General features: G+C 41.1%; 1 protein-coding gene across 4 annotated transcripts in view; it reads left to right on the top strand.

Moving 5' to 3' along the window:
* ASXL2 (ASXL transcriptional regulator 2) overlaps positions 1–7,194 on the top strand; it is a 110,704-nt gene extending 103,510 nt beyond the window's left edge. For all 4 annotated transcript variants that reach the window (XM_076000612.1, XM_012788150.3, XM_076000611.1 and 1 more), the window contains one exon: positions 254–7,194. In XM_076000612.1, coding sequence (XP_075856727.1) covers positions 254–2,695 — 2,442 coding nt within the window. In that variant the 3' untranslated portion in view covers positions 2,696–7,194. The remainder of the gene's footprint in view (positions 1–253) is intronic.
* Positions 7,195–24,941: the final 17,747 nt, after the last annotated feature.

Here is a 24,941-nt window from a genome sequence, read left to right as displayed (position 1 = left end):
GTTGTGTTGAGGAAAGAGTTGTGGGGATTTAGGGTGGTAGTGGAGGGAGGGAATTCTTTGGTACCAATAGAAAAGGTGGAAGGAAGCTAGAGACATTAACTGTTGCTGTCTCCAAGGTTTGACCTCTCAGCCATAGACCTCCCATGTTTGTCACAGGTGCTATAGTGTTCATGTGTTCTAAAAATGTAAGGGCTGGTTAAGTTATTCTTGTAAGTGAAAACTAAACTGGTTTTTTTCCCTCTACTTCTTTCAGATCCCGGTCTCCAGAATCTCCCCCATGCCGTTTCATCCATCGCAGGTCTCTCCCAGGGCTTGTTTTCCAGTCTCCATCATTAGTCCTAACAGAACAGGCGCCAGAACTCTCGCAGACATCAAAGCAAAAGCCCAGCTGGTCAAAGCACAGAGGGCAGCAGCTGCTGCAGCTGCCGCAGCTGCTGCAGCCGCCTCAGTTGGAGGGACCATTCCAGGACCTGGCCCAGGGGGTGGACAAGGTCCAGGAGAGGGTGGTGAAGGGAAAGCTGCTAGAGGAGGCAGTCCAGGCTCAGACAGAGCCAGTGGAACTGGAAAAGGCCCCACACTGGAACTGGCAGGAACTGGAAGCAGGGGAGGTACGAGAGAGCTTTTACCCTGTGGTCCAGAGACTCAGCCCCAATCTGAGACCAAGACCACCCCAGACCAGGCACAGCCTCATAGTGTCTCTGGAGCACAACTACAGCAAACCCCCTCAGTGCCTCCAGCACCTGCCATCAGTGGAGCATGCACAAATGTCCCATCACCAGCCCACATAGAGAAATTAGATAATGAAAAACTGAACCCCACCAGAGCAACGGCCATAGTGGCCTCTCTTAGCCACCCACAAGGGCCCAGTAGTTGCAGACAGGAGAAAGTATCTTCTCCTCCAATAGGTCCTGCTCTAATCTCAGGTGCCTCATCTGTTCATTTTGCAGCTGATGGCACAGTTGAGCCCAAAGCTGGTTCTAGTAAGAATACACCAAACTCTTTAGCCTCAGCAAAGACAGATGCTAGTGCACCAGTGGCTGTGACTCCCTCCCCTTTAACATCTTTATTGACCACAGCCACTTTAGAAAAGCTTCCGGTACCCCAGGTTAGTGTAACTACAGCACCTGCCGGATCAACTCCATCCTTGAGCTCTTTGCCAGCAGCTTCTAGCCTTAAAACCCCAGGAACTTCTTCAAATATGAATGGACCCACTTCAAGATCAAGCTCTAATATCCCTGCTAATAATCCTTTAGTTACTCAGCTGCTCCAGGGCAAAGATGTTCCCATGGAGCAAATTCTGCCTAAACCTCTCACCAAAGTTGAAATGAAAACTGTTCCACTGACTACAAAAGAGGAAAGGGGGATGGGAGCACTCATGGCTAGCAGCATGACAGAAAATAGCACCAGAGAGGAAGTTAATGAGCGCCAGGCCCATCCAGCTACACAGCAGCTGGGTAAAACCTTACAAAGTAAACCGCTCCCTTTTCCAAGGCCCCTTCAGCTCTTTTCAGCTAAGGAGCTGAGGGACTCCAGCATTGACTCACACCAATACCAAGAAGGACTAAGTAAAGCAACCCAAGATCAGATCCTTCAGACTCTCATCCAAAGGGTTCGGAGGCAGAATCTTCTCTCAATTGTGCCGCCTTCCCAGTTCAACTTCACTCACTCAGGTTTCCAGTTGGAAAACATCTCCACAAGCCAGAGGTTCATGCTGGGTTTTGCTGGCAGAAGGACATCCAAGCCTGCAATGGCAGGTCACTATTTACTTAATATTTCCACCTATGGCCGGGGTTCAGAAAGCTTTAGGAGGACCCATTCTATAAACCCTGAAGACCGTTTTTGTCTGAGTAGCCCCACTGAAGCCTTGAAAATGGGATATACAGACTGTAAAAATGCAACAGGAGATAGTAGCAGTGGCAAAGAAGATGATACTGATGAGGAAAGTACTGGTGATGAGCAGGAGTCCATCATGGTAAAGGAGGAACCCCAGGTTTCCCAGAGTTCTGGCAAATGGGACACAAGTTCAGGACCCCACAGTAGGGAAACCTTGTCCACCGGTGATTGCTTAGCTAACAAGAATGTGAAGGCCGAGACATCAGTGAATGACCAAACCACTTTAAGCAAGGAGAATTACCTGTTCACTAGAGGCCAAACATTTGATGAAAAGACGCTGGCCAGAGATTTAATTCAGGCAGCACAGAAGCAAATGGCTCATGCAGTGAGAGGTAAGACAATGCGTAGCAGCCCTGAGCTTTTCAATTCTGCTCTTCCTCTACCTGCAGACAGTCCCACCCATCAGCCTCTACTCCTTCCACCACTGCAAACCCCAAAGTTGTATGGAAGCCCCACACAGATAGGGCCAAGCTACAGAGGCATGATCAATGTTTCCACCTCATCTGACATGGACCATAACTCTGCTGTACCAGGTAGCCAGGTATCTAGCAACGTAGGTGATGTCATGTCCTTTTCAGTGACTGTCACTACTATCCCTGCTAGCCAAGCTATGAATCCCAGCAGCCATGGCCAGACCATTCCTGTTCAGGCCTTTCCCGAAGAGAACAGCATAGAGGACACGCCTTCAAAATGTTACTGCCGATTGAAAGCCATGATCATGTGCAAAGGGTGTGGAGCTTTCTGCCATGATGATTGCATCGGCCCCTCCAAACTGTGCGTCTCCTGCCTTGTCGTTCGGTAACGAGACTAGAAGGAGACACACTGTAAAGGAAGGGGAAGGGATGGGTTGATCAGATGTGTTTTTTGCATCCTTTTGGAATCACAGAAATAAACAAGTAAGTTTCAGTTGTCTTAAGAGACAAATGTTACTTAATCAGGAATACAGAGTACAGATCTTTTACATTTTAGAGGAAGAGCACCTTGTATAGTAAGTCTAAGTCAAGCAAGACTTTGTGAATTTGTGACAAGTTTGCACTTAAAAAATCATGTAAATATGTCACATTTTGTTTAACATTTTTCCAAGTGTTTAGGTAATAATGTGTTACTTTGAATTCAGATTTATGTTCTACTTCATGTGACTCTGAGAAAAGTTTAATGCCATGCATGGTGAAAGGAAGTTTTCTGACCTTTCCTAAGAGGTCAGGAAAAGAAAAGAGTGAAGGAATCGTCTAAAGCAGTGACTATTCATGCTGATTATGTCTTGACAGTCTGGCTGCAGGTTATTCATAGATTATTCAGCCTTTGCAGGATTTGGATTCAGAGTTTACTCAGTCCCTTTACCTTAGGTGGAAGCTTCTTAAGTTGAAGTATTTAATAAGGTATTGATTTCACAGGTAATGTTTCAGATTCTGAAAGCTCTGACTTGGTTCTTGGCCTCTGTAAACCAGTACAGTGGCCAAGTACTCTGTTGTTTGTGGATCCCTGCTGTTCCCTAGTCCCACCCCTGTCCTGACATAGTGAATGTAGTTTGTGAAGGGATTGCCTCTCCAGTCCCCCTGCTTTCCCCCACTCTCATGTTGTTATAGCCTGTACAGGGCAACAATTCCAGCAAAAAAAAAAAGTCCCTATACTTAGTCATTCATGGGAACTTACAGTTTTGAAATACTAGCATAAAATGAATAGAAAAGTTAGTGATGGGGTGATTTAAACTATGTATTTTTAGGCAAGGGAAATGAAACTGCAGAAAACTGTTAAATTGAAAGTAAAGAACTTCGGAGAACGATTTTAACACTAGAAACAAGGTAGTCTCTCTTTTCCTCTTCTCCTCCAACTCATTACCTAATGTTCTATAGTCAGTTGTTGTCACAGATAGAAAAGCTCGTTAATGCCACATTTGCCTATTCTGTTCAACCTGTTTGGACCCCCCAGGCATCTGAGGATGCCGACATAATCTTATCTCACTTTGCACACACATGTGTGCACACATACACAGTACACAGCACTTATTCTGTTTTAGAAAATATGTCCCCTGTTTTGGATTACTGCAGTCTGTGCAACTAGAAATTTCTGACATAAAGGGGCTTCAGTGAATGGCTTAGGGAATGCATGGAAAGGAAGAAAAATTAGTTCCAAAGTTTTGTTGTTTTTATTTCTTTTTTTGTTTCCTTTTTTGTTTTTTAAATCCTTCTCTAGTGACTAAAGAATTTTTGAGTATATAATATTTAGGTCATGGTTAAAGAACATTAAAATAAATCTACAATTTACCAGAGTTTAGTAAATCTGAGGATGTCCATTTGCATATTGATTGCAAGTCTCCCATTGAAGTGTATAAAGTAAAAATATTAGTGCAACATAGTACAGTTGTCTTTGTACTTAATATTCAGGATGTGATATCTACAAATTGCAGAACAATTTAAACTCATTAAGTCACATTCTAGATTAGGAGAAAGAAAGCAATAATAATCTCTGTTTTGCCCCCATTCTATTGTCCCCTCCCCACACATCATACACTTTTTTTTTTAATGCTTTGCCACAGTCCTTGCCCCAAATACCATAAGAAATTCACTTCACTATTGTTCATTTTTCATTTCTGGCTTTTTTGTGGCCCAAGGCAAATAAAGGATTAATATCTGTTCCAGTTTCAGACAAGACAATATGATGTCCTTCCATCTTCCCCCTTTTCTTCCAGCACACACACAGCTAAGAGATAAGAAAGCTGCAAGAATCCAGGGATAAAGAGTAAGTTCTCAAGCCAAGAACCAATAGGAAAGAGAAATCATGGTTGTGCTCCAAATGTTTAGCACCTTGGGCAATCCAGGGGGTGAGTTTAGAAAGACTTAATGCCAGGTGGAACACCATGTCCAGCCATTCCATTCCCCACCTTAAGTGTCAGGGCTGAGGGCTATCTGCATGCTGGAAGAAGTTGAATGTTTCAGAATTGACTCCATGCTAAATATCAATTACCAGTTTTGGTTGATGAAAGTGATTTTTCTGCTGCAGCCCTTTCTTGTCAGAAAGGCTTTTCTCCATGGTTTCTGCAGATGGACAGACTGTGACCAGGAAAGGAGGAAAGGCATCAGGGATTTTCAAGTCCATTCAGAAAGCAAACCATATTGTGCCTCTTCATCTTGACCCAGGCTCTTACAGATAGGTCCTAAGTATTGCTGTTCACCAGATTCTCTCCACAAATAATACTCAGCTAAATATTTGCATTTAGGAATACTTGTAAAACAGAAATGACCAACTATGTATACTGCCTCAGTCTTGACCAGATGAGAGAACAGGTTTAAATTATCTCAGATTGGTAGTAAATTGAATACCAGCCTATTTTTCAGTTTGTTTCAAAACAGTTGTTTCAAGTAAAAAACCATTCATTTTATAAGCTGAACAGAAAAAAATTACATAATATCTGGCCTTCTAGAAAATGAAGCAGTAGAAACAAGAAAACATTTAAATTATTAGAGTATGGTACTCCAACAGTACCTTTAAACCATCTTTTAACTTAGCTCTTGAGTTGTTCACTCTGAAATGTTTTATTAAGTGCTAAGCTTATTCTTAGGGTATTATCTGACATCGTTTCCAGTGACTAGTCAGGCATCATGCCTGATGCACATGCCTCCGGTGTACCCCTCTCTAGCCTTCAGATTAACCCCCTCTGCTGCAGGTCACCTCAGGAGATAGCATTAATAATATATCATCTCAGTCTTATTTATAAATATTCAAAGTTGTCTAGTAGAGAAGACTGAATCTGAAAGAATTTTCATTAATTAAAATTCCCCTTTCTATTAAACAGAAAGTAAAGCCAAATACCTGTAGTTGTTTGCCCTGCTTCTGTTCCCTTAGCCCTACGCTCAAGATACTGGAGCTATCTGTGGTATTCCATGGAACATTTTTAAGATTAAGTGCTGGCCAGTGAGAAATTATTCTTGGCGTGGGGGAAGAAGCATACTTACATGAGCTGTGAAAGCACACAAATATACATGTTTTAGATCATATCTCAGATTTAAATAGCCAAAGGAAGACCTCACTGCCTTCCAGGTGAGGGTGTAAAGTCATACAGATTAATGACCTGACAGTAACCATTCTGTTGCTTATTATTGCCTTTCTCCACCTTAGAGATCCCTAAAGAGCTCTCTGGTGAAATGACTTGTTATAATGGGGGGGGGGCTCTTCTCTAGTCATTACATTGCTATTTATTTCTAGAACTCACTGTCAGTGAGCAGGGCTAGGGTTGTTTTCTCTTTGACTCAGAGGTTTCACAGCATAGCAAGGAGGGAAAAGCCTCCCCATTGCATTACAACAGTGCGCTAAGTAAAAAACTTGGCAAAAGGTAGTTTTCAGCTCAATTTATAGAATAGTCCAAAGAGACTTTGAGAAACATGATGATAGGCAGGGACCTTTCCTACCATGTTTCAATACCTACATACCTATTGAAAGAGAACAGTAGGTAAAACATTTCCTAAAGTTGAAGCAATAGCTTCATAGATTCTTGGTTACTTTATTTTTTTTAATGCTTTACATTTGATACAACTATTAAAGATCAATTTTAAAAATAGCTTTCCAGTAATATATTTTAAGTAATATATATTTTAATATCTATGTAAAAAGTGACAGTGGAAGACTTTGAATTTCTCATATATGGTATGTTTAATGTAGGACCTCACTGTTAAGGCACAAATTATTTCAAGGAAGTTACTCTAAAGACACTCAGATTATTTCCAAAAAAAAAAAAAATGCAATAAGGGAATAGTTTGGGGGTTTATTTTTTATTTTAAAAGAGAATTGACTTATTTACCACAAGCTATTTTTTTCCCTTCAGGCTATAAGGTTTGTACAGACTGGTTTGGTAAATGCGAAACTTTTGTGTCTTTTGCCTTTTTAAAGGAATTGTTAACATTGGAATTGAGGGTATGTACAGAGAAGTTGGTGTCAACACCATTTAAAAAGTCATATTTTTTCACAAATATAGAAAAATCATTTTACATAAGAATTTTAAGTATTTGCAATAAATATATGTATATAGATTGTATGTATTCCTATATTCTTATTTTCATTTTATTATTAAGTAAAAGATCATTAAAAGTGAAAATAAAAACCTTGAAGTTTTTGGTGAATCTTGAGGTCTGTCACATCTGAGCGTGGCATGGGGAAGGGCCCTCAGTTGTTGCCTTATCTACTATGGGAAAGACACCCCGGATTGTATGGAGGAGAGTGAAACGAGGGATTTGGCGATAAATCAGGGTAGTGTATTTCTTTTAGAATTTAAGTAAAAATATGATTAAATTATCCTAGTCTGTCTGTCTCCATGTTTTCCTCGTTGATCTCTTCCGGCTCCTTACCACTTAATGTTACTGGAAAAGTGAAGAAACACAGTGCAGCCTCTTTCTTAATGTGCCCATTGTTTGCTTCTAAATTAAAGAATGGTAAGGAAATATCTCAGGGGAGACAAATAGATTTTCCTTTCTCAATAGTGGTTAATAATTCATTAGCAGACATTCACTGCCTCCACCTTTCAGGCCCTCGGGGTATGTGAAGAAATAATCTCTTGAAGATAATGGAAAACTTTTTTTCTGTTTCCCAATTCTCCAAGAAGTGAGGTTCATAGGCAGAGTCATGTCCTGACTGATCTGGAGAGGCTGAAGAGTAAGAGGAACATGTGAAGAGAAACACCTGTGCCTTGATTAGGTTCTGTTTCAGCATTCGACACTTGAATTTTGAACTCCCTGGTGTCAGGAAGGGCAGTTATGGAAATCAGAACTGAGCCAGGTGTCAAAGGTTAACTGCCTGCAGTTCTATACTTAGATGTCTGATCTAAGAGAACTTATTTTGCGACTATACTTGATTTTAGGATAATGTGATGGAGCAAAATGATACATAGATCTTTAGATATAAAGATATATTGCCCATTCTTTAAAAAGAATAATACATAGATTCACTGTAATCCTAGCACTCTGGGAGGCTGAGGCTGGAGGATCATTTGAACTTAGGAGTTCGAGACCAGCCTGAGCAAGAGCAAGACCCCGTCTTTACTAAAAATAGACAACTAAAAATAAATAGAAAAAATTAGGTGGGCATGGTGGCGCATGCCTGCAGTCCCAGCTACTCGGAAAGATGAGGCAGAAGGATTGCTTGAGCCCAGGAGTTTGAGGTTGCTGTGAGCTAGGCTGACGCCATGGCACTCTAGCCCAGGCAACAGAGCGAGACTCTGTCTCAGAAAAAAAATAATAATAATACAAAGATTCATTGGTGACCTGAAAGAAAAATTGTTAAGGTCCTATTTTCAAGAATATATCTTGACCCATGAAACTGACTTTTTGTTGTATTTCACTAGTGAGTTCTCCCCATAATTGCTCAGCTGTGGTTTTACTGATTTTAAAAATTGACACATTTTGGAAATTAAGGATAATGCTTTTTATAAAAGACAATATTCTTTTTCAAATATTGAAATTTCAAACTTCTGGATTATCCAAAGACATTGGAGATACTTCAGCCATCCAAGACAGTACTCTAGATCTTAGCTGAAAATGTCCTATTTCTAAAGGAAACAATTTGAGTCTCAGGGAACATCTATCTGCGTCTTCATAATTTCCATATAGAATAGGAATGAAGGTAAAATATCTAAAAAGTGTGCAAACTAGTTCCTGATGACCATTTGCAAAGATTGATTCCCCATTTCTAGTACATCTTTATTTAAATGGGCCTCCTACATCATAGAAAGTAAAATTTATATTCATTGATGACATGGGAACCTAAAGATATGGTTGGTCTGCAGTTGAATGACAAAGAACAATATGCCAGAACACAGGGCAACTTCAGCCCAGATCCCCAGCCACCCTTTGTTTACTTCACAGAGTTTTAGGAACCTGTGTTCATTGCTTTTGACACTATTTGATCTCAACTGGTCTTCAGAAGCCAGAGATTTTGCATCATGTTTGTAACTTTATGGACAAATCATGTCCATAAAAATGACAAGTCATGTCATTCACAAATCCAAACGTTTATTGAGCACCTGCTTTGTGCTAAGCCATGTTAAAGTGCTGGTCATGCAAGGGTAAGCAGAAACAGTCCTGTGCGTTGTCAAAAGGTCTTATAATAGAAACCATACATCATGGTTCTAGTTCAGTGCTCAAGGAGTAGCGTGCTCCTGTTCCCCAATGTGGAAAGTTTAAGTGTAAATGAGTGAAACAGATGTGTTTGAGGCACAGGCAAAACGGTGGCTAAACATGAAGAAGGAAAAGAAGGCATTCAATGAAAAAACGCAATGTGTGAGTAGTCATATGAGTAAAATTTACCCTTTTCTGAGAATTATCAATGGACTATCTAGAGTTGAATAGAAACTTCAAAAAATCTGAGTAACATCTATTAATAAAAGATCCCTTTCAATTAATTCAGGTCAGTATGTCTATTTTTTTCAACTAACTTTCAAGTAATAATTGGGTAAATGATGCAGCTTTCCTGTCACTGTTAAAACCCAAATGAGGCTAAAGGGAATTTTTTAAAAACATTTTCATCTTACAGGTAATAAGGAGAACTGTATCCCTTCATTTTGAATTGTTGCATCCCTGTTTTTCTCCATAATGGATATTTTAGTGTTCTATTCTATTGTAGAATTGGCCTTTTTTCCTGTATCTTAAGTCACAGAACTTAAAAAGGACTTCAGTGGGCCTCCAACCCTTTTCATTTTAGTGGCCTAAATCCTAATTCTTCAGAAGTTTCTGATAGAAACGTTTTCAAAGGATAATCTAGTGTTCTGTTGTATTTTGCCAGTGCTTAGTCTTGACTTTTCCTTACCACTGTCTTTAATCTGGATTATTGGATTTGCAACTCAAATTCTGTATGCCAAAATATTCATATTCACCTTTTAGTCAAAAGTGTGCAGTGTATTCCACTATGTAATATAGTCTTAACTACCCAGGAAGTAGGAGAATGGATATCATCTATTTTCCTAATAACTTGGTTCAACAGAAGATCAGGTTTCTTTCATAGAAACTGTATGCACTAAGGAATATGTACCTCCTTATGACTTACATCCTTAACCTAAAAAGGGAGATCTGCGGAAGGGGATCTTTATCACAGGAAGGACAAAAGAAACCTGAGAAAGAGCCAGACATGATCAGCTGTGGAGATGGGCTGTGGCTAGGCGGTTCTGAAGAGTAACTTCAGATGAATTTTTCTGGTTCTTCAAAACCAAAAGAAGCTGAAGAGATAAAAGCCATATCCTGATACTCATCTTAACAGTAAAACTTAGAGGATGCCTTGGGGAGGAGAAAGATAAGCCTAGGGTTTGATTTTAAGTGGATTTAAGTAAACTTTGAATTACATGGCTTATTCTATTTCTCAGTATTTTTTTTAAGGTTTTGAGTTCGCTTGACATGTTGAATTAAGTGTAACATGGAGTTTGAGACATTGGGTTAAGGAATAGTTTTCTGTGGAACTGTGGCAGCTTTCTGCTGCTATTCAGGATTTAAGATTGTGTACCTTTTTGAGCAAAACAGAAGTTGGCTTCTTAAACAGTATTATTGGACCAACTTGAGTCCACATTCAATTTTATTAAATTTAATCAGGGATCCTCTTTCAAAATATTTAAATATTTAAGATTCAAATTAGCCTAATAAGAGCAGTGCATTAAATGTTATCGAAGTATCTGAAGATACCTGACAACTGTTATTTTACACACAACCTATGTTCTTCCTGTGGAAAGTATGATACATAAAATTTTACATGTCTTGGGCCATTTCTTTAAAAAAAACAGAATCTAATGTTTTCAAATACCTACGGTTGGGAAATGATAAGAGTTGGGCTTTGACCCTAAGTCAGCAACTCTTTTCATTTTAGGCTTTCAGGCAACAGCAGTTTAGAGACTTCTTTAGTAGTAACCCCAGTTTAACCTATATGTAATCACTTTGCACAAGTTTTAAATTAATAAGATTCTTCCAGAGTCTTAGATTTGGTTACTCTTTTGTTAGATAAGGAGATAGATTTCTGGCTGGGAAGGACATGATAAGTTATTTTCTGATGATAAAGCACTGATTAAAGAGCAAGTCTGTTCCTGGAGAATTCACAAAATTTCTAGAATCCATGAAAGATCTAGAGAATGTGAGAAACAAAACCCTAGAAATTAAAAATTTTTAGCCATAAGTGCTTTGACCCACTTTTTCAAAACCCATCTTAATTCTGTGACTCACTATATGTATCACACCCTTTACCAGCACCAAGAGAAGTCAAAGTGGAAGAAACGACCCATATCAGTCTTGACCACTTAAAATCTGTGCACATAGGCCTTAGCACTTTGAAGATAAAACTCTGCCTTTCAGCTCCTCATTATGTCTTTTATTCCTCTCACTTTTAGACTGTTCCTTTTATTGATCATATAAAAACTACCTTTAGAGTTGAATGTATAATGTTTCTGCACATGGACAAACTATTTTAATGACTCATGTTGGTTGAATAAAGGCATACAGTTTTACTCTAGTGACTGTGCTTTTTTTTCCCCCTAAAGAAACCAGGCTCCATGTTGGATGACTTGCTTCCTTGTTATCTATTCCCTTGTGCCTGATTGCACAACTGTCCCTGGGTCCTGACTAAAGTTGGGTACTACAGAGAGTGCTGATCTCGCCAGTGAACACTCAAAGGAGGTTTAAGAACTGAACATAAACCAGACAAAGTGTGTATCTTTCAGATTAAAAAGGAAAACCACACTAAAAATCTACAGTAATAAAAACTGTGTGGTACTGGCATAAAGACACATGTAAACTGATAGAAAAGCCCAGAAATAACCTCTCATATATGGTCAAATGATGTTCAACATGGGTGCCAAGATCTGTCCATGGGGAAAAGACAGTCTTCCCCAAATGTTGGGAAAACTCATATCCACATGCAAAAGAATGAAGTTGGACCCTTACCTAACAGCATATACAAAAATTAAAAGGGAAAACCATTATGAAACAGAAGAAAACAGTAAGATTTGTGTAATTGGATTTGATAATGACTTCTTGGATATGATGCCAAGAGCATGGACAGCAAAAGTAAAACAGATAAACTGGACTTAATTTAAAAATTGTGGGGCCAGGCATGGTGGCTCATACCTGTAATCCCAACACTTTGGGAGGCCAAGGCAGGAGGATCACTTGAGGCCAAGAGTTTAAGACCAACTTGGGCTACGTAGCAAGACCCAGTCTATACACACACACCCCCAAAAAAAAATTTAATAAAAGTTTAAAATCTGTGCATCAGGCCAGGCATGGCGGCTTATGCCTGTATCCTAGGACTTTGGGAGGCTGAGGCTGGAGGATCATTTGAGGCCAGGAGTTCAAGACCAGCCTGACCAAAAGCGAGACCCCTGTCCCTACAAAAAAAAAAAAAAAATAGGAAAATTAGCCAGTTATGGTGGTGCACTCCTGTAGTCCCAACTACTAAGGAGGCTGAGGTAGGAGGATCCCTTGAGCCCCAAAGTTCAAGGTTGCAGTGAGCTATGATGAGGCCGCTGTACTCCAGCCTGGGTAGCAGAGGGAGACCCTGTCTCAAAAAAAAAAAAAAATTGTGTATCAAAGGAAATTATCAGAATGAAAAAGCAACCCACAGAATCAGTATTTGCAAATCATACATCTGATAAGAAATTAATACTCAGTTCTATTCAGGCCATCGATGGTTAGAAAAAGAAATTAATAGAATATATGAAAAACTAACAAGAAATGAGCAAAGGACTTGAATTACACAAAGGACCTTGTGCATTGCTTATGGAAACAAAATGGTGCAGCTGTTGCGGATAACAGTATGGTGGTTCCTCAAAAAGTTAAACAGCTTTACCATATGCGCTAGCAATTCCTCTTCTGGGTGTATACCCAAAAGCAGTGAAAGGGACGTGACTGATTTGTACACCAATGTTTATAGCACACATAAATACAAAGAAGGATCAATTGTGCAATCCATTAAGATCTCAATTCTCCCCAAACTGAGGTATAGTTTATACATATTCCCAATCAAAATCCCATTTTGGGGCCGGGCACAGTGGCTCATGCATGTAATCCTAGCACTCTGGGAGGCCAAAGTGGGAGGATTGCTTGAGGTCAGAAGTTTAAATTTTGTACTAATTTAAATTTTTTTTTTTTTTTTTTTGAAACAGAGTCTCGCTTTGTTGCCCAGGCTAGAGTGAGTGCCGGGGCATCAGCCTAGCTCACAGCAACCTCAAACTCTTGGGCTCAAGTGATCCTACTGCCTCAGCTTCCCAAGTGGCTGGGAATACAGGCATGCGCCAGCATGCCCGGCTGATTTTTTTCTATATATATTAGTTGGCCAATTAATTTCTTTCTATTTATAATAGAGACGGGGTCTTGCTCTTGCTCAGGCTAGTCTCAAACTCCTGAGTTCAAAGGATCCACCCTCCTTGGCCTCCCAGAGTGCTAAGATTACAGGCGTGAGCCACCTCGCCTGGCCTGATTTAAATTTTTGTACTGATTTTGTATCCTGCTACCTTGCTAAACTCACTTATTAGGTTTCTTGGCTTTGTACATTCTATATAGATAACAGTGTCATCTCTGAAGATAGAAAATTTTATGTGGGTAACTTTTCTTTTTCTGCCTTGCTATATTGGCTACAACCTCCAAAGCAATGTTGAAGTGGAAAGAGTAGACATCCTTGTTACTGATCTAAGCATTTAGTATTTCATATTAAATATTATGTTAGCCTGTAGTTCCAGCTACTTGGGAGGCTGAAACAAGAGGATGCTTGAGCCCAGAAGTTCAAGCCCAGTCTGGGCAACACAGTAAGACCCTGTGTCTTAAAAAAAATATGTTAGCTGTAGGTTTTTCCTAGATGCCCTTTGTCAGGCTGAGGAAGTTTCATTCTATTACCTCCTGAGAGTTTGTTGGTTTTTAATCAGGAAGGGATGTTGGATTTTGTCAACTGCTTTTTCCTGCATTTATTGATATGGTATGGTTTGACTTTTTCAGTTTTTTAATATGATAAATTACATTGACTGACTTCAGAATATTAAACCAGCTTTGGATTCATTGATTTTTCTCTATTGGTTTTCTGTTTTCTATTCTGCTGATTTCCACTCTGATGCTTATTATGTTCTTTTTTCTTTTTCTCTCTTTTTTTTTTTTTGCTTAGTTTATCTTTAATTTATTCTTTGTCCAGTGTTTAATTTGAAAGCTGATGTTATTGAGACCTTTCTTCTTTTCTAATGTAGCTGTTCGATACTATAAATTTCCCCCTAGCTACAGCTCTCACAGCATCTCAGCAATTCTGATGTGTTGTTGCTTCATTTCTCTTCAGTTCAAATATCTTCTAAGTTTTGTTTTTAAAATGGTTTAGTAAGATAAATAAATTTAAAAAAATTTTTAAAAATCTCAACCCCTGAGTACCTGTCATTTCAGTATGTATGGCAAAATGGGAAGTTTATACATAAAACACTTTTGCACATACAGAAGTGTAGTAATTTTGAGAAAAAACATTTGTGTGGTTGAGTCACACGCTGAGCTAATACTTAATTCATGTAACACCATATAAGAGAATGACTGACAAACCATGGCTATTCAGATTTGGGGATTTTCTGGGAAATGACAAAGCGAGCCTGTCACTAAGGAAAGCAATTGACAGTATTGGTTGACAATGATAAAATTTGATCTTTTAAGTAAAAAATTTTGGGAAAGAAAATGCATGTCCACAACCATGAGCTCAACAGCTTCCCAACACTTCAAGACTTCTGAGAAATAAAAAATAAGTCATAGGCCAGGCGCAGTGGCTCACACCTGTAATCCTAGCACTCTGGGAGGCTCCTAGCACTTTGAGAGGCCAAGGCAGGTGGATTGTTTGAGCTCAGGAGTTTGAGACCAGCCTGAGCAAGAGCAAGACCCCGTCTCTACTAAAAAAATAGAAATTACTTGAACAGCTAAAAATATATAGAGAAAAAATTAGCTGGGCATGGTGGCACATACCTGTAGTCCCAGCTACTCGGGAGGCTGAGGCAGGAGGATTGCTTGAGCCCAAAAGTTTGAGGTTGCTGTGAACTAGACTTTATGCCACGGCACTCTAGCCTGGGCAACAAAGCGAGACTCTGTCTCAAAAAAAAAAAAAAAAAATAGGTCATACACATATACATACACACACGTAGATCTTTATCACTTAATCTGCCTTCTCGATACCAAAAAGCTTAAGAACCCTGGTCTGCACCGCTCTGGATAATGTGGTATTTTATGGAGCTGACTCCAAGCCCCCCTACTTAGGTCCTTCCCTCAGCCATCGCTACTCTAGCATTAACCCAGTTCCAAAGTTTCTCTGAGACTTGTTATTAGTACCCCCATGCTTAGTCCAGGGAATAAAGACACCAACCTTCATATTCTTAGATTTCCCCCACATTTACCTGAGTGTTTGTTGCTGTTTTGACACAAAGGTAAGCCAAGAGACCTGCATCTAGATTCCTGCCCTCCTTCTTGTCCCCAAATCCCACTCTGGGAGAAGGGCTTTCTCCCCCACGTGTGGCAGGAATCTGTGCTTCCTGCTCTCTATGGTTTATTCTATGGTCAGTTCTCCAAGAGGCTTTGTTTCTTTTTATGTAGAAACTCAGCTTTAGGACTTCTAAGAAATACCCCTTTCTCAAAAAAGCCTGGCTCTCAAGGCTGTCGTCTCACTCTGGACGTTAAAAAATCTAGTTTGAAGCGCAAAGCTGAGCCATCACTTCTCTGTTTCAGCCAGTGACCCTCCTCTCTTCCCTGGCACAGTCAGCTACAACCTCGTTGTGTGAATGAAAGGTTTGGCAGGGTGAGGGATGGATTGCTGAGAAAGGATAGTGTATGGTTGTCTCATAATTGCACTGCAGGTCTTAATGAGATTGAAGGAAAAGTTGAAAACGCTGAGAGCCATGGTGCTGAACGGCAAGTCTATGTGTATGTTTTAACTGGATTTTATGATGGGTGAGTTGGAGGAACAACCTCATTCAACCTTCCTTTTTCTCCATAGCAGATGTTTAGTTAATATACGTTGCATTAAACAGAATTCATTTGCAATTTTAAAGTTCTTTTACATTTGAGAGGTGGAGAAACAGGACAAACAAAAAGGAGAAGGAAGTTTCTTTAAAAAGTCCTCTCAGAGAAGGAAAAGTGAAATACTTTAATGACAAATTATATTTAAATTATTAAATTTAAAAACATATAGAGAATGGATAAACAAAGGCATATCAGTGTAATATACTCTAAGTGTCCCTGTTGAAAATGAAAAAAAAAATGCTCTTCTAAACATTACCTCTTGTTAATTTATTTGAAATATATATATTTAGAAAGCTCAATATACATTTGCTATGGTCTTAGTGTCCTCCACAATTCATGGGTGGGAAACTGAATCCCCAGCGCAGCAGTGTTGGGAGGTGAGGCCTTTAGGGATGTGTTTAGGTCAAGAGGATGGAGCCCTCCTGAACAGTTAATGCTGCTTTATTATAAAAAGAGCTTGTGGGTGTGGGTTTGCTCTCTCTTGCCCTCCTGCCTTCCGCCATGTGAGGGCGCAGCAAGAAGGCGCCTTGATCTTGGACTTCCCAGATGCCAGAACTGCGAGAAACAAATTTCTTTATAAACTACCCCCTCTCAGGTATTTTGTTACAGCATCACAAAATGGACTAAGGCAACATGGTATCTCTTCTGTTTGCTGAATCAATACTTCTCTATTTTAATTACAAATATTAATATTAGCATCAAATATTGAGCATTAACCGTGTGCTTGAGGATTGGAAACAGTGGTCTAGAGAGGTGGAAGAAAGAGAAGATGATGACAAACTTTCTTCATAAGTGTGACAGAGCCTCACATGTCAAGTTAAGCGGGCACTGGCCCTTTGAGAAGGGGAAATCTAGGCATTTCTGTGATTTATGGTAATCCTCCTATACTTGTATCAATTCATAAAGCAGTTTATAAAAGTTATCACATTTCATCATCATTCTCCTGGGAGGTGGAGATTATCGTGCTTATTGAACACATAAAACACTAAGTCTCAGAGATCAAGGGTCCTCAGTCACACAGCTAATCAGCAGCAGAGTTGGGGGTTGAACCCCATTTCCTGAATGTTGGACACAGCTAAGCTGCCCCACCCTCACCTCCCTTCTGAGAAGGCTCTGGCCAGCGGGCTCATTATTGCTCCCTTTCTGGCACTGTCATTTACTAGGGAGGGACCCAAAGCTCCTCCAGGGGAAAGAAAGCTCTGCAATTAGACTAAATATAGTTCGGGAGAGGCAGCACCTCATTTGGACTAATTATCCTGTCACCCATGAGCAGAACAAAGAGTGAAGAATTTTCAAGCCTCATCATTTCCATTCCTGTCACTAACTTGTGCTTCTGTGTAATCAGCCTGACCCTGGGGCCTGGAGATAAATGTTAAGAGAGCAGACACCCTGGCCGACTGGGAAATGTCTGGGCTGCTGAGGAAGACCATGGCAATGACTCTTCCCTGACCCGAGGCACAGTAACTCTGTTAGAATTGGAGGGAGACTGGCCTGGTGAGAGATCCCTCAGTCCTAGAAATTCCCAGATGAGAGATGGGGAACAAAGACCATCAGAGAACAACCCAGCTGACATTCAATTGCATAACGTATTGATAACCCATTTTGCAAAGCCTTTCTTGTTCTTTCATCTAACAAACACTGAGCGCATACTATGTACATGTGGGTAGTTTGTTAAATAGCATGTTTTAAGAAAGCAAAAAGAAATTCTCACTGGATCCATAAGAATTGAATGCAAAGTCAGAGTTAGAGAAATTCAAGAGAAGGAAAGGTACTTTGGTCAAGACATGTGCTTAAGCCACTATGGTTTGGGATAAAGGAGGGTTTCGTTATGGAAGGCCAATATGGCAGCGGCAAGTTTGAGCAATGAAATACTGTTTCAGGGAGCTTTTATTAAATTCTTGTGTATATTAGTGAAGTGCTATGGAACACGTGGCGTCAGCCAGTAACAAGATTTTTTAAAAAGAAGACTGACGCTCAATAGAACACAAAATTCTGCTAGCCACAAGTGTTACAAATGATTCTGATTAGCTTGTTACTTTCCATTGCGGATGACTCTATTATACAAGCATAACATCTGCAGGTGGGCTCAGAAATTGTTATATCTGTAATATATTATAATAACAATCTGTAGTGGCACATTCGACATCTGCAACAAGTTCCAAGTTAAAGGCTGTACTGGGAAAAAATGTTTCGCACATTTCAGATCAGATGTTGCACATTTTAAAATCAAATCTCACTTCTGAGAAAAGGGAAGTAACTTGTTATGCCAATGGGGCACAAAATACAGAGTTTCAGAGAGTTCATGTCACAGTTTGAATCATCATCCAACCAAAGAGTGGAGACATGATTCATACATCTTGTGTCTGGTACTAACCAGTAGATACCTGAGCTTCATCAACGACAACAGTCCATATTTACTGATAATGTGCTATGGTAAGGAGAGCGACCATGACATCTGGCTTCCATTCAGAGGGGATGGCTGCTTCTAGCCAGGGTTCTGCTTTAGAACCCAGCTGTGAGACGGGAACTGCCACTCTACTCAGAAGCTGGAAGAGAGGGAGGTAGGCTAGAATCACGTGCAGTGTTTCTGGAACGTAGTGTGGGAGGCAAAGAAATAAGTTGAGGTGGGGGGTGCTTGAAGCCAAGGTTAGGACTGGCCATTTTCATTGTTTTCATTCTTTCGGTGTTAATTAATTCCCTCTCAATTAATCTGTCTCTCATCTCTCTCTCTCTCTCTCTCTCTCTCTCTCTCTCTCTCTCTCTCCGTCCCCTCCCTGACCTCATTTCATTCTGCCTTATTCTTCCTCATCCTCCGCTTTGTCCAAAATCTGCTTGCTGCGCTGCACATAGGCGAGAAAAGCAGCAGATCCAAACGCAGTCACTCTGGAAGTCTGGGTTGCCCCAAAGACCAAATGGGATTAATTATGCCCAAACAAGATTTGAAAACACTTTAAAAAGAAAGAAATCCAAATGACCTGAAATTTTGGGTTCAGTGACCTTGAGATGATCTAGCTCATTTGCATATCTTTGTAGGGTGTTCAGAGGCTGGAAAAGGTAAGGTCTTTTCCTGGAGCTTTCTGTTTGAACAACTTATTTATATAAGAAAGCCAGTTAAATAGAACCCTCACCAAATGAATGAAGTTAGAGTGCTGATAACTCTGACACAGGCTCCCAGATCAATTCTCTCTTCCCTGAGAGGAGCATGTTTCTGAGTCCAGAAACTAGAAAAGCTTCATCCACTCTGTCTGAAACATGAGCAAGTGTCGTAGAACACAGAATAGAAGGGCCAGCTTTTCTAAGAATTTTAAGGGGGAACTGTGTTTCTCTCCTCTCGCAGCCAAAAATAAATGACTGTGGACTAAGCAGGTACCTTCTAGACCATGGTTTTTAAACCTTGGCACTACTTAAATTTTGTGGGTCTTTGTTGTCGGGGCTGTTCTGGGTATTATAGGATGTTTAGTAGCATCCGTGGCCTCTACCCAGCGGATGCCAGGAGCACGCACAGACACACAAGTTACGATGACAAAAGCTGTCTCCAGACACTGCCCAATGGAGATAAAATTGGCCCCTGTTGAGACTCAATGCTTTAGAGAAGGGGATGGAATATTCTTTTCCAAAATATACATATAAGAACTTAAGTGTTTAGGGAAAGATGATGTTTTAGGAAAAAATGATGGATTAACCTTCATAGCTTCCAGTGGACTGCTCCAAGCTGTTACTTCTGCTAACTTATATGTTCCAAAAGGCAGAAACAACGTGTATCTTATTTACCGCTATAGTCATAAGACCTGGTATAGTGCCCAGGACATATGCTATAAAAACTTTGTGGAATTATTACTACTTAATGAGCAAATACTGTATGCCAAACACCAGGACACAGTCATATACCACCCCTAATCCTTACACCACTAATAGGAGAGACCTTAAAGTAAAACTCTTCATTAAAGAAAATTCACACATAACATAATTGCCACTTGATTCCCAGTTCATTTCCTTTCTGCAGCTTCTGTGGGAATGGGCTAAAGTTCCTACAGTGGGGGTGGGGTGGGGGCCGCAATCCCTTTGGGGAAGTGGGGAGGCAGAGAGCGAGTCCCCATGTCCTCAGTATTTGCTCATCCAAATTTCTCTGAATCCAAAAGACACAATGGGTGCAAGAGAACTAGGAGATTCCTGGAATTATTGCTGCTGTCCTGGGAAATGTAACCTGCCACAGGGCCCCTACTTGTCCCCATCAATATTTAAACCAGAATAAACAAAGCCCAGGTGGCTTGTACCAAACCACAGCTGAGACCAGAAAGGATTTGGCTCACTGCCAGAACCCTGGAAATCCAGGTCATTTTATTAATGTTTCAATAATGCACCCTTGCGTTTTGCAAGCTTGACTTCTTCTGCCCCACTCATCACCTTGTGGGGGATTTTACTGTGTCATTCCATGGTACAAATGAGGAAACTGAGGCCCTGCGAGGTTGTATGACTTGTTCAAACCACAAAGCTGCTATGTAGTAACCTAAGATTGGAAGCACGCAAGGTTGGGCTGACTCAGTATTCTTTCCACACACATCTTCCCGAGTGTGGCTGGTGATTCCGTGGCTGCGTTCCATGTGTTCTAATTCCCCGAATGGTTTTGAGTGGGGGGATCATATTCTCTATTGTGTGGGCTTAGGAAGGGCAGATGAATAGGACCTGGTTTGGAGCCAACAGCCTCTAGGCTATGCTAAGGTAGTGTGCAGCGGGAACACCAGGATGAGCCGCAGGCAGGACTGGACTGGCCCGGTGGGAATAGGCAGAGGCCAAACATGCAGCATCTATTATGGGCTTGAACGAGATGAGGCAGAACCCAGGATCTGGCACTTCTCACTGCCTCAGCTGTAGACAGGGAGCACTGCGTGAATTGCTGCCTCCTGAAGAGACACGAGCAGGACACCTACCATCAGATAAGCCAGGGCTCCTGGCTGACCAGACCCCCCTGACCTGGGGAAGGTGCAGTTGAGGAGTGTGCATGTTAAATTGCTCACACACACACGTTTGTGGGGCAGAAAGCTAGCTGGGTGGGTACTGGAGTTAGCCAGTGTTCCTTACACATATTTTTTGTCTTGTAGGGCTCTTTCATTCTTTAAAAAATGTTACACTTTGAGCAGTTGTGTGGTCACCAATCTGGTTGTTGGTATGAGTCAGGGAGTGGTGTCAGACAGTATAGACCAGGAGTCCAGCTGGTTAGGGAAACTGAGCATTGAACCATTTCTGAGCATTAAACCATCTTGGTTGAAACCAAGATGCTTTAGTTCAGAGAGGAGCCACAGGGCACAATGACACCCTTTCCCTTAACCAGGAACACCACTTCAGGGAGGAAGCCAGGTTGGCTTTGGGCAATGTAAAATGAACCAAGGGAAATAGAACAGAAACAAAGTCCAAATAAGCAGGTGGTATCAGCCCTCATGCCCTCCACCCCAGCAGTGAGCCTAGGTGGGTGGTTCTTCCTGGACAGGTGAGAAGTCCTACTTGATGTGGAGAGATCAGGGTGGCAGGTGGCAATGACATGGCATGGAGTGCACCTCACCCCTCCATCTAGGTAGAACTGTTGTTTAAGACAGAGGGGATACACTGGCCTATCGGATGCTCTTCATTTCCCTGTTTTAAGGTAAAAGGTTAACTTATTGATTTGAGATCTTCTTTTTTAATAGAGGCATTTATAGCTATAAATTTCCCTCTAAGCACTGCACTAGCTGCATCCCATATATTTTGGTATGTTGTGCTAAATTTTCTTTAGAAACTATTGTATGTTAAGGCTTAACTTGCTTTTATGTAGGTATTAGTAACTAAAATTTTGATGATAAAAAATATGTGAAATATGTTCCTCACCTTTAAGAAGTAAAGGTAACTAACTGAATAATTTAATAAAATAGTAGCCATGGATTAAGAATTATAATGTGTATAGAGTATATAGGTTTTATATATTAATTTTCTCTCCTTTTTCCTTTTAGTTGTTCATGCCTAGGTTATATCTTACCATGGATCCAACAGGGCCAAACCTAGATCACATTACACACCTCCTGTCAGTTATACAAATTATAGAAACTGTGCTTAGAAGGAAGTAGCCTCACTAGCCCTTATGACCTTCAGACTGCTGTGTGAAATTTGCATTTTTCCCTTTACCACATCCCTGTTTCAAGTTTTATGTGTAAATCAGCAACTTTTTGTGTAATTAGTCACTTCTGTTTTTTTTTTGTTTTTGTTTTTGTTTTTTTTTTTTTTTTGAGACAGAGTCTCACTTTGTTGTCCAGGCTAGAGTGAGTGCCGTGGCGTCAGCCTAGCTCACAGCAACCTCAAACTCCTGGGCTCAAGCGATCCTTCTGTCTCAGCCTCCCAAGTAGCTGGGACTACAGGCATGAGCCACCATGCCCCGCTAATTTTTTATATATATATCAGTTGGCCAATTAATTTCTTTCTATTTATAGTAGAGACAGGGTCTCGCTCTTGCTCAGGCTGGTATTGAACTCCTGACCTTGAGCAATCCGCCCGCCTCGGCCTCCCAAGAGCTAGGATTACAGGCGTGAGCCACAGCGCCCGGCCCTGTCACTTCTGTTTTTAAAGAAACTTTTTTTTTTTAAGAGACAGAGTCTTGCTCTGTTTCCTAGGCTGGAGTGCAGTGGTACTATCATAGCTGACTGTAATCTCGAAATCCTGGGCTCAAGCGATCCTCCTGCCTCAGCCTCCTGAGTAGCTGGAAATACAGATATGTCTGTGCCTAGCTAATTTAAAAAAAAATGTTTTGTAGAGATGGGGTCTTGCTGTGTTACCCAGGCTTACAGAGCCATTTTTAAGAACTATGGGTGGGACTAACTCCATGCTAGAGTATCTATATCCTTACTTTCCCTGCAGACTGGAAGAGCCAAAGGCTAAAAAGGGAAGCATTACAGGGAGCCTGCACCTCCAACTGTTTCCCTCTGGAAAGATGCTGTCCTTCACTTTCTCCCAACTGCCCCCACTGTACCCAGCATCGCTGTGGCACTAACCCTTTTCCAGCCAAGCGTTCTCTTGCATATGCCGTGTTGGCCCTCCTTCTCCAACAGAATCCTCCAAATTTCTCCTTATGTTTTGGGAGCTGGCTCTTTCTCCCACTGTCCTCTTCCCCCAAGGGAAGATGATTTTGCTGTCCCACTGAGTTCACTGTAGGAGAACTCAACATTCAGGTTACTATTTCTCTCTGACTGCGTCTCCTTGCATAGCAACACCACTTGCTAATACAATTCCACCCACGAGTGGCCAGCCCTGGCATTCCCGCCCTGGGGTATTCATAGCTGTTCTCGCAGCTCCCTTCACTTCCCGGGCTGTGAGGGGAGTCGGGCACTTTCCAGGCTCACTCCTCCCTCCGTCCACATACAGGCAGAGGCTGGATCTGCCGCTCTGGAGCACCGCATGGGATGAGGCGCGAATCAACTTGAAGTGGAGCTCAATCAGAAACTGGCCATGTACCAAGTCAGGTTTTGACCTATTCTTACCACTTAGCCCAAACGTCGTCCCTCTCGTCCTGTCAGTAGAGCATCTCTCAGCCTGCTGCACAGCAGAGGGACGCCCACCTTCACTGTCGTCTGCATTGGGCCATGAGCAAGCTGCCCGCACAGGCAGCCCAGGCTCCAGCAGCTGAGAATGGGCGGCTTGGGGCTGCCAGCCAGTGTACCTATTGTAGACTTCACTGCAGAGGATTTCCTGACCTTTCAAAGTTAGTGAATACATACCTTGGAGATAGGGCAGCTCTGGTTCCACAACACAATAAAGCAAATATCACAATAAAGCAAGTCACACAACTGTTTTTGGTTTCCCGGTGCATATAGAAGTTATGGTTACAATAGACTAGTCTATTAAGTGTGCACTAGCATTGTCTCTAAAAATTATATATACACACCTTAATTTAAAATGCCTTATTGCTTAAAAAATGCTAATGATCGTTTCAGCCTTCAGTGAGTTGTCATCTTTTTGCTGGTGGAGGGTCCTGCCTGGATGTTGTGGTGACTGGCCAGGGTGGGGGTTGCTGAAGGTTGGGGTGGCTGTGGCAGTTCCTTACAATAAGACAACAGTGAACTTTGCCACATCAATTGACTCTTCCTTTCATGAAAGATTTCTCTGTTGTATGCGATGCTGTTTGACAGCGTCTTGCCCACGTTAGACCATCTTTCAAAATTGGAGTCAATTCTCTCAAACCCTGCGGCTGCTTTATCAACTAAGTTCAGAGCATATTCTAAATCCTCTGTTGTAATTTCAACAATGTTCACAGCTTCTTCACCAGGAGTCGATTCCATCTCAAGAAACCACTTTCTTTTCTCATCCATAAGAAGCAATGCCTCATCCATTCAACTTTTATCATGAGATTGCGGAAATTCAGTCACATCTTCAGGCTTTACTTCTAATTCGAGTTCTCTTGCTATTTCCACCACATCCGTGGTTACTTCCACCACTGAAGTTGTGAACCCCTCAAAGTCACCATGAGGGTTGGCACCAACTTATCCCAAACTCCTGCTGATTTTGGTATTTTGCCCTCCTTCCATGAATGTTCTTAATGGCATCTAGAATCATGAGTCCTTTCCAGATGTTTTCAATTTACTTTGCCCAGATCCATCAGAGGAGTTTCTATCTATGGCAGCTATAGCCTTCAAAATGTATCTCTTAAATAATAAGACTTAAAAGTCTAAATTACACCTTGATCCATGGGCTGCATATTGGATGCTGTGTTAGCAGGCATGAAAAACAACATTCATCTCCTTGTACATCTCCATCAGAGCTCTTGGGTGACCGGGTGCATTGTTAATGAGCAGTAATGTTTTGAAAGCAATATTTTTTCTAAGCAGTAGATCTGAACAATGGGCTTAATATATTCAGTAAACCACGCTGCAAACAGATGTACTGTCATTCAGGCTTTGTTGTTCTATGTATAGAGCGCAGGCAGAGTATTCTTAAGGGCCTTAGGTTTTTTATTATTATTATTTATTTTTTGAGACAGAGTCTCACTTTGTTGCCCAGGCTAGAGTGAGTGCTGTGGCATCAGCCTAGCTCACAGCAACCTCAAAC

The sequence above is a fragment of the Microcebus murinus genome, chromosome 3, assembly GCF_040939455.1.
Source record: "Microcebus murinus isolate Inina chromosome 3, M.murinus_Inina_mat1.0, whole genome shotgun sequence".
In the NCBI taxonomy this organism is placed as follows: domain Eukaryota; kingdom Metazoa; phylum Chordata; class Mammalia; order Primates; family Cheirogaleidae; genus Microcebus; species Microcebus murinus.
Note: the sequence above shows the minus strand (reverse complement) of the source record. Positions and strands in the feature narration are given on the sequence as shown.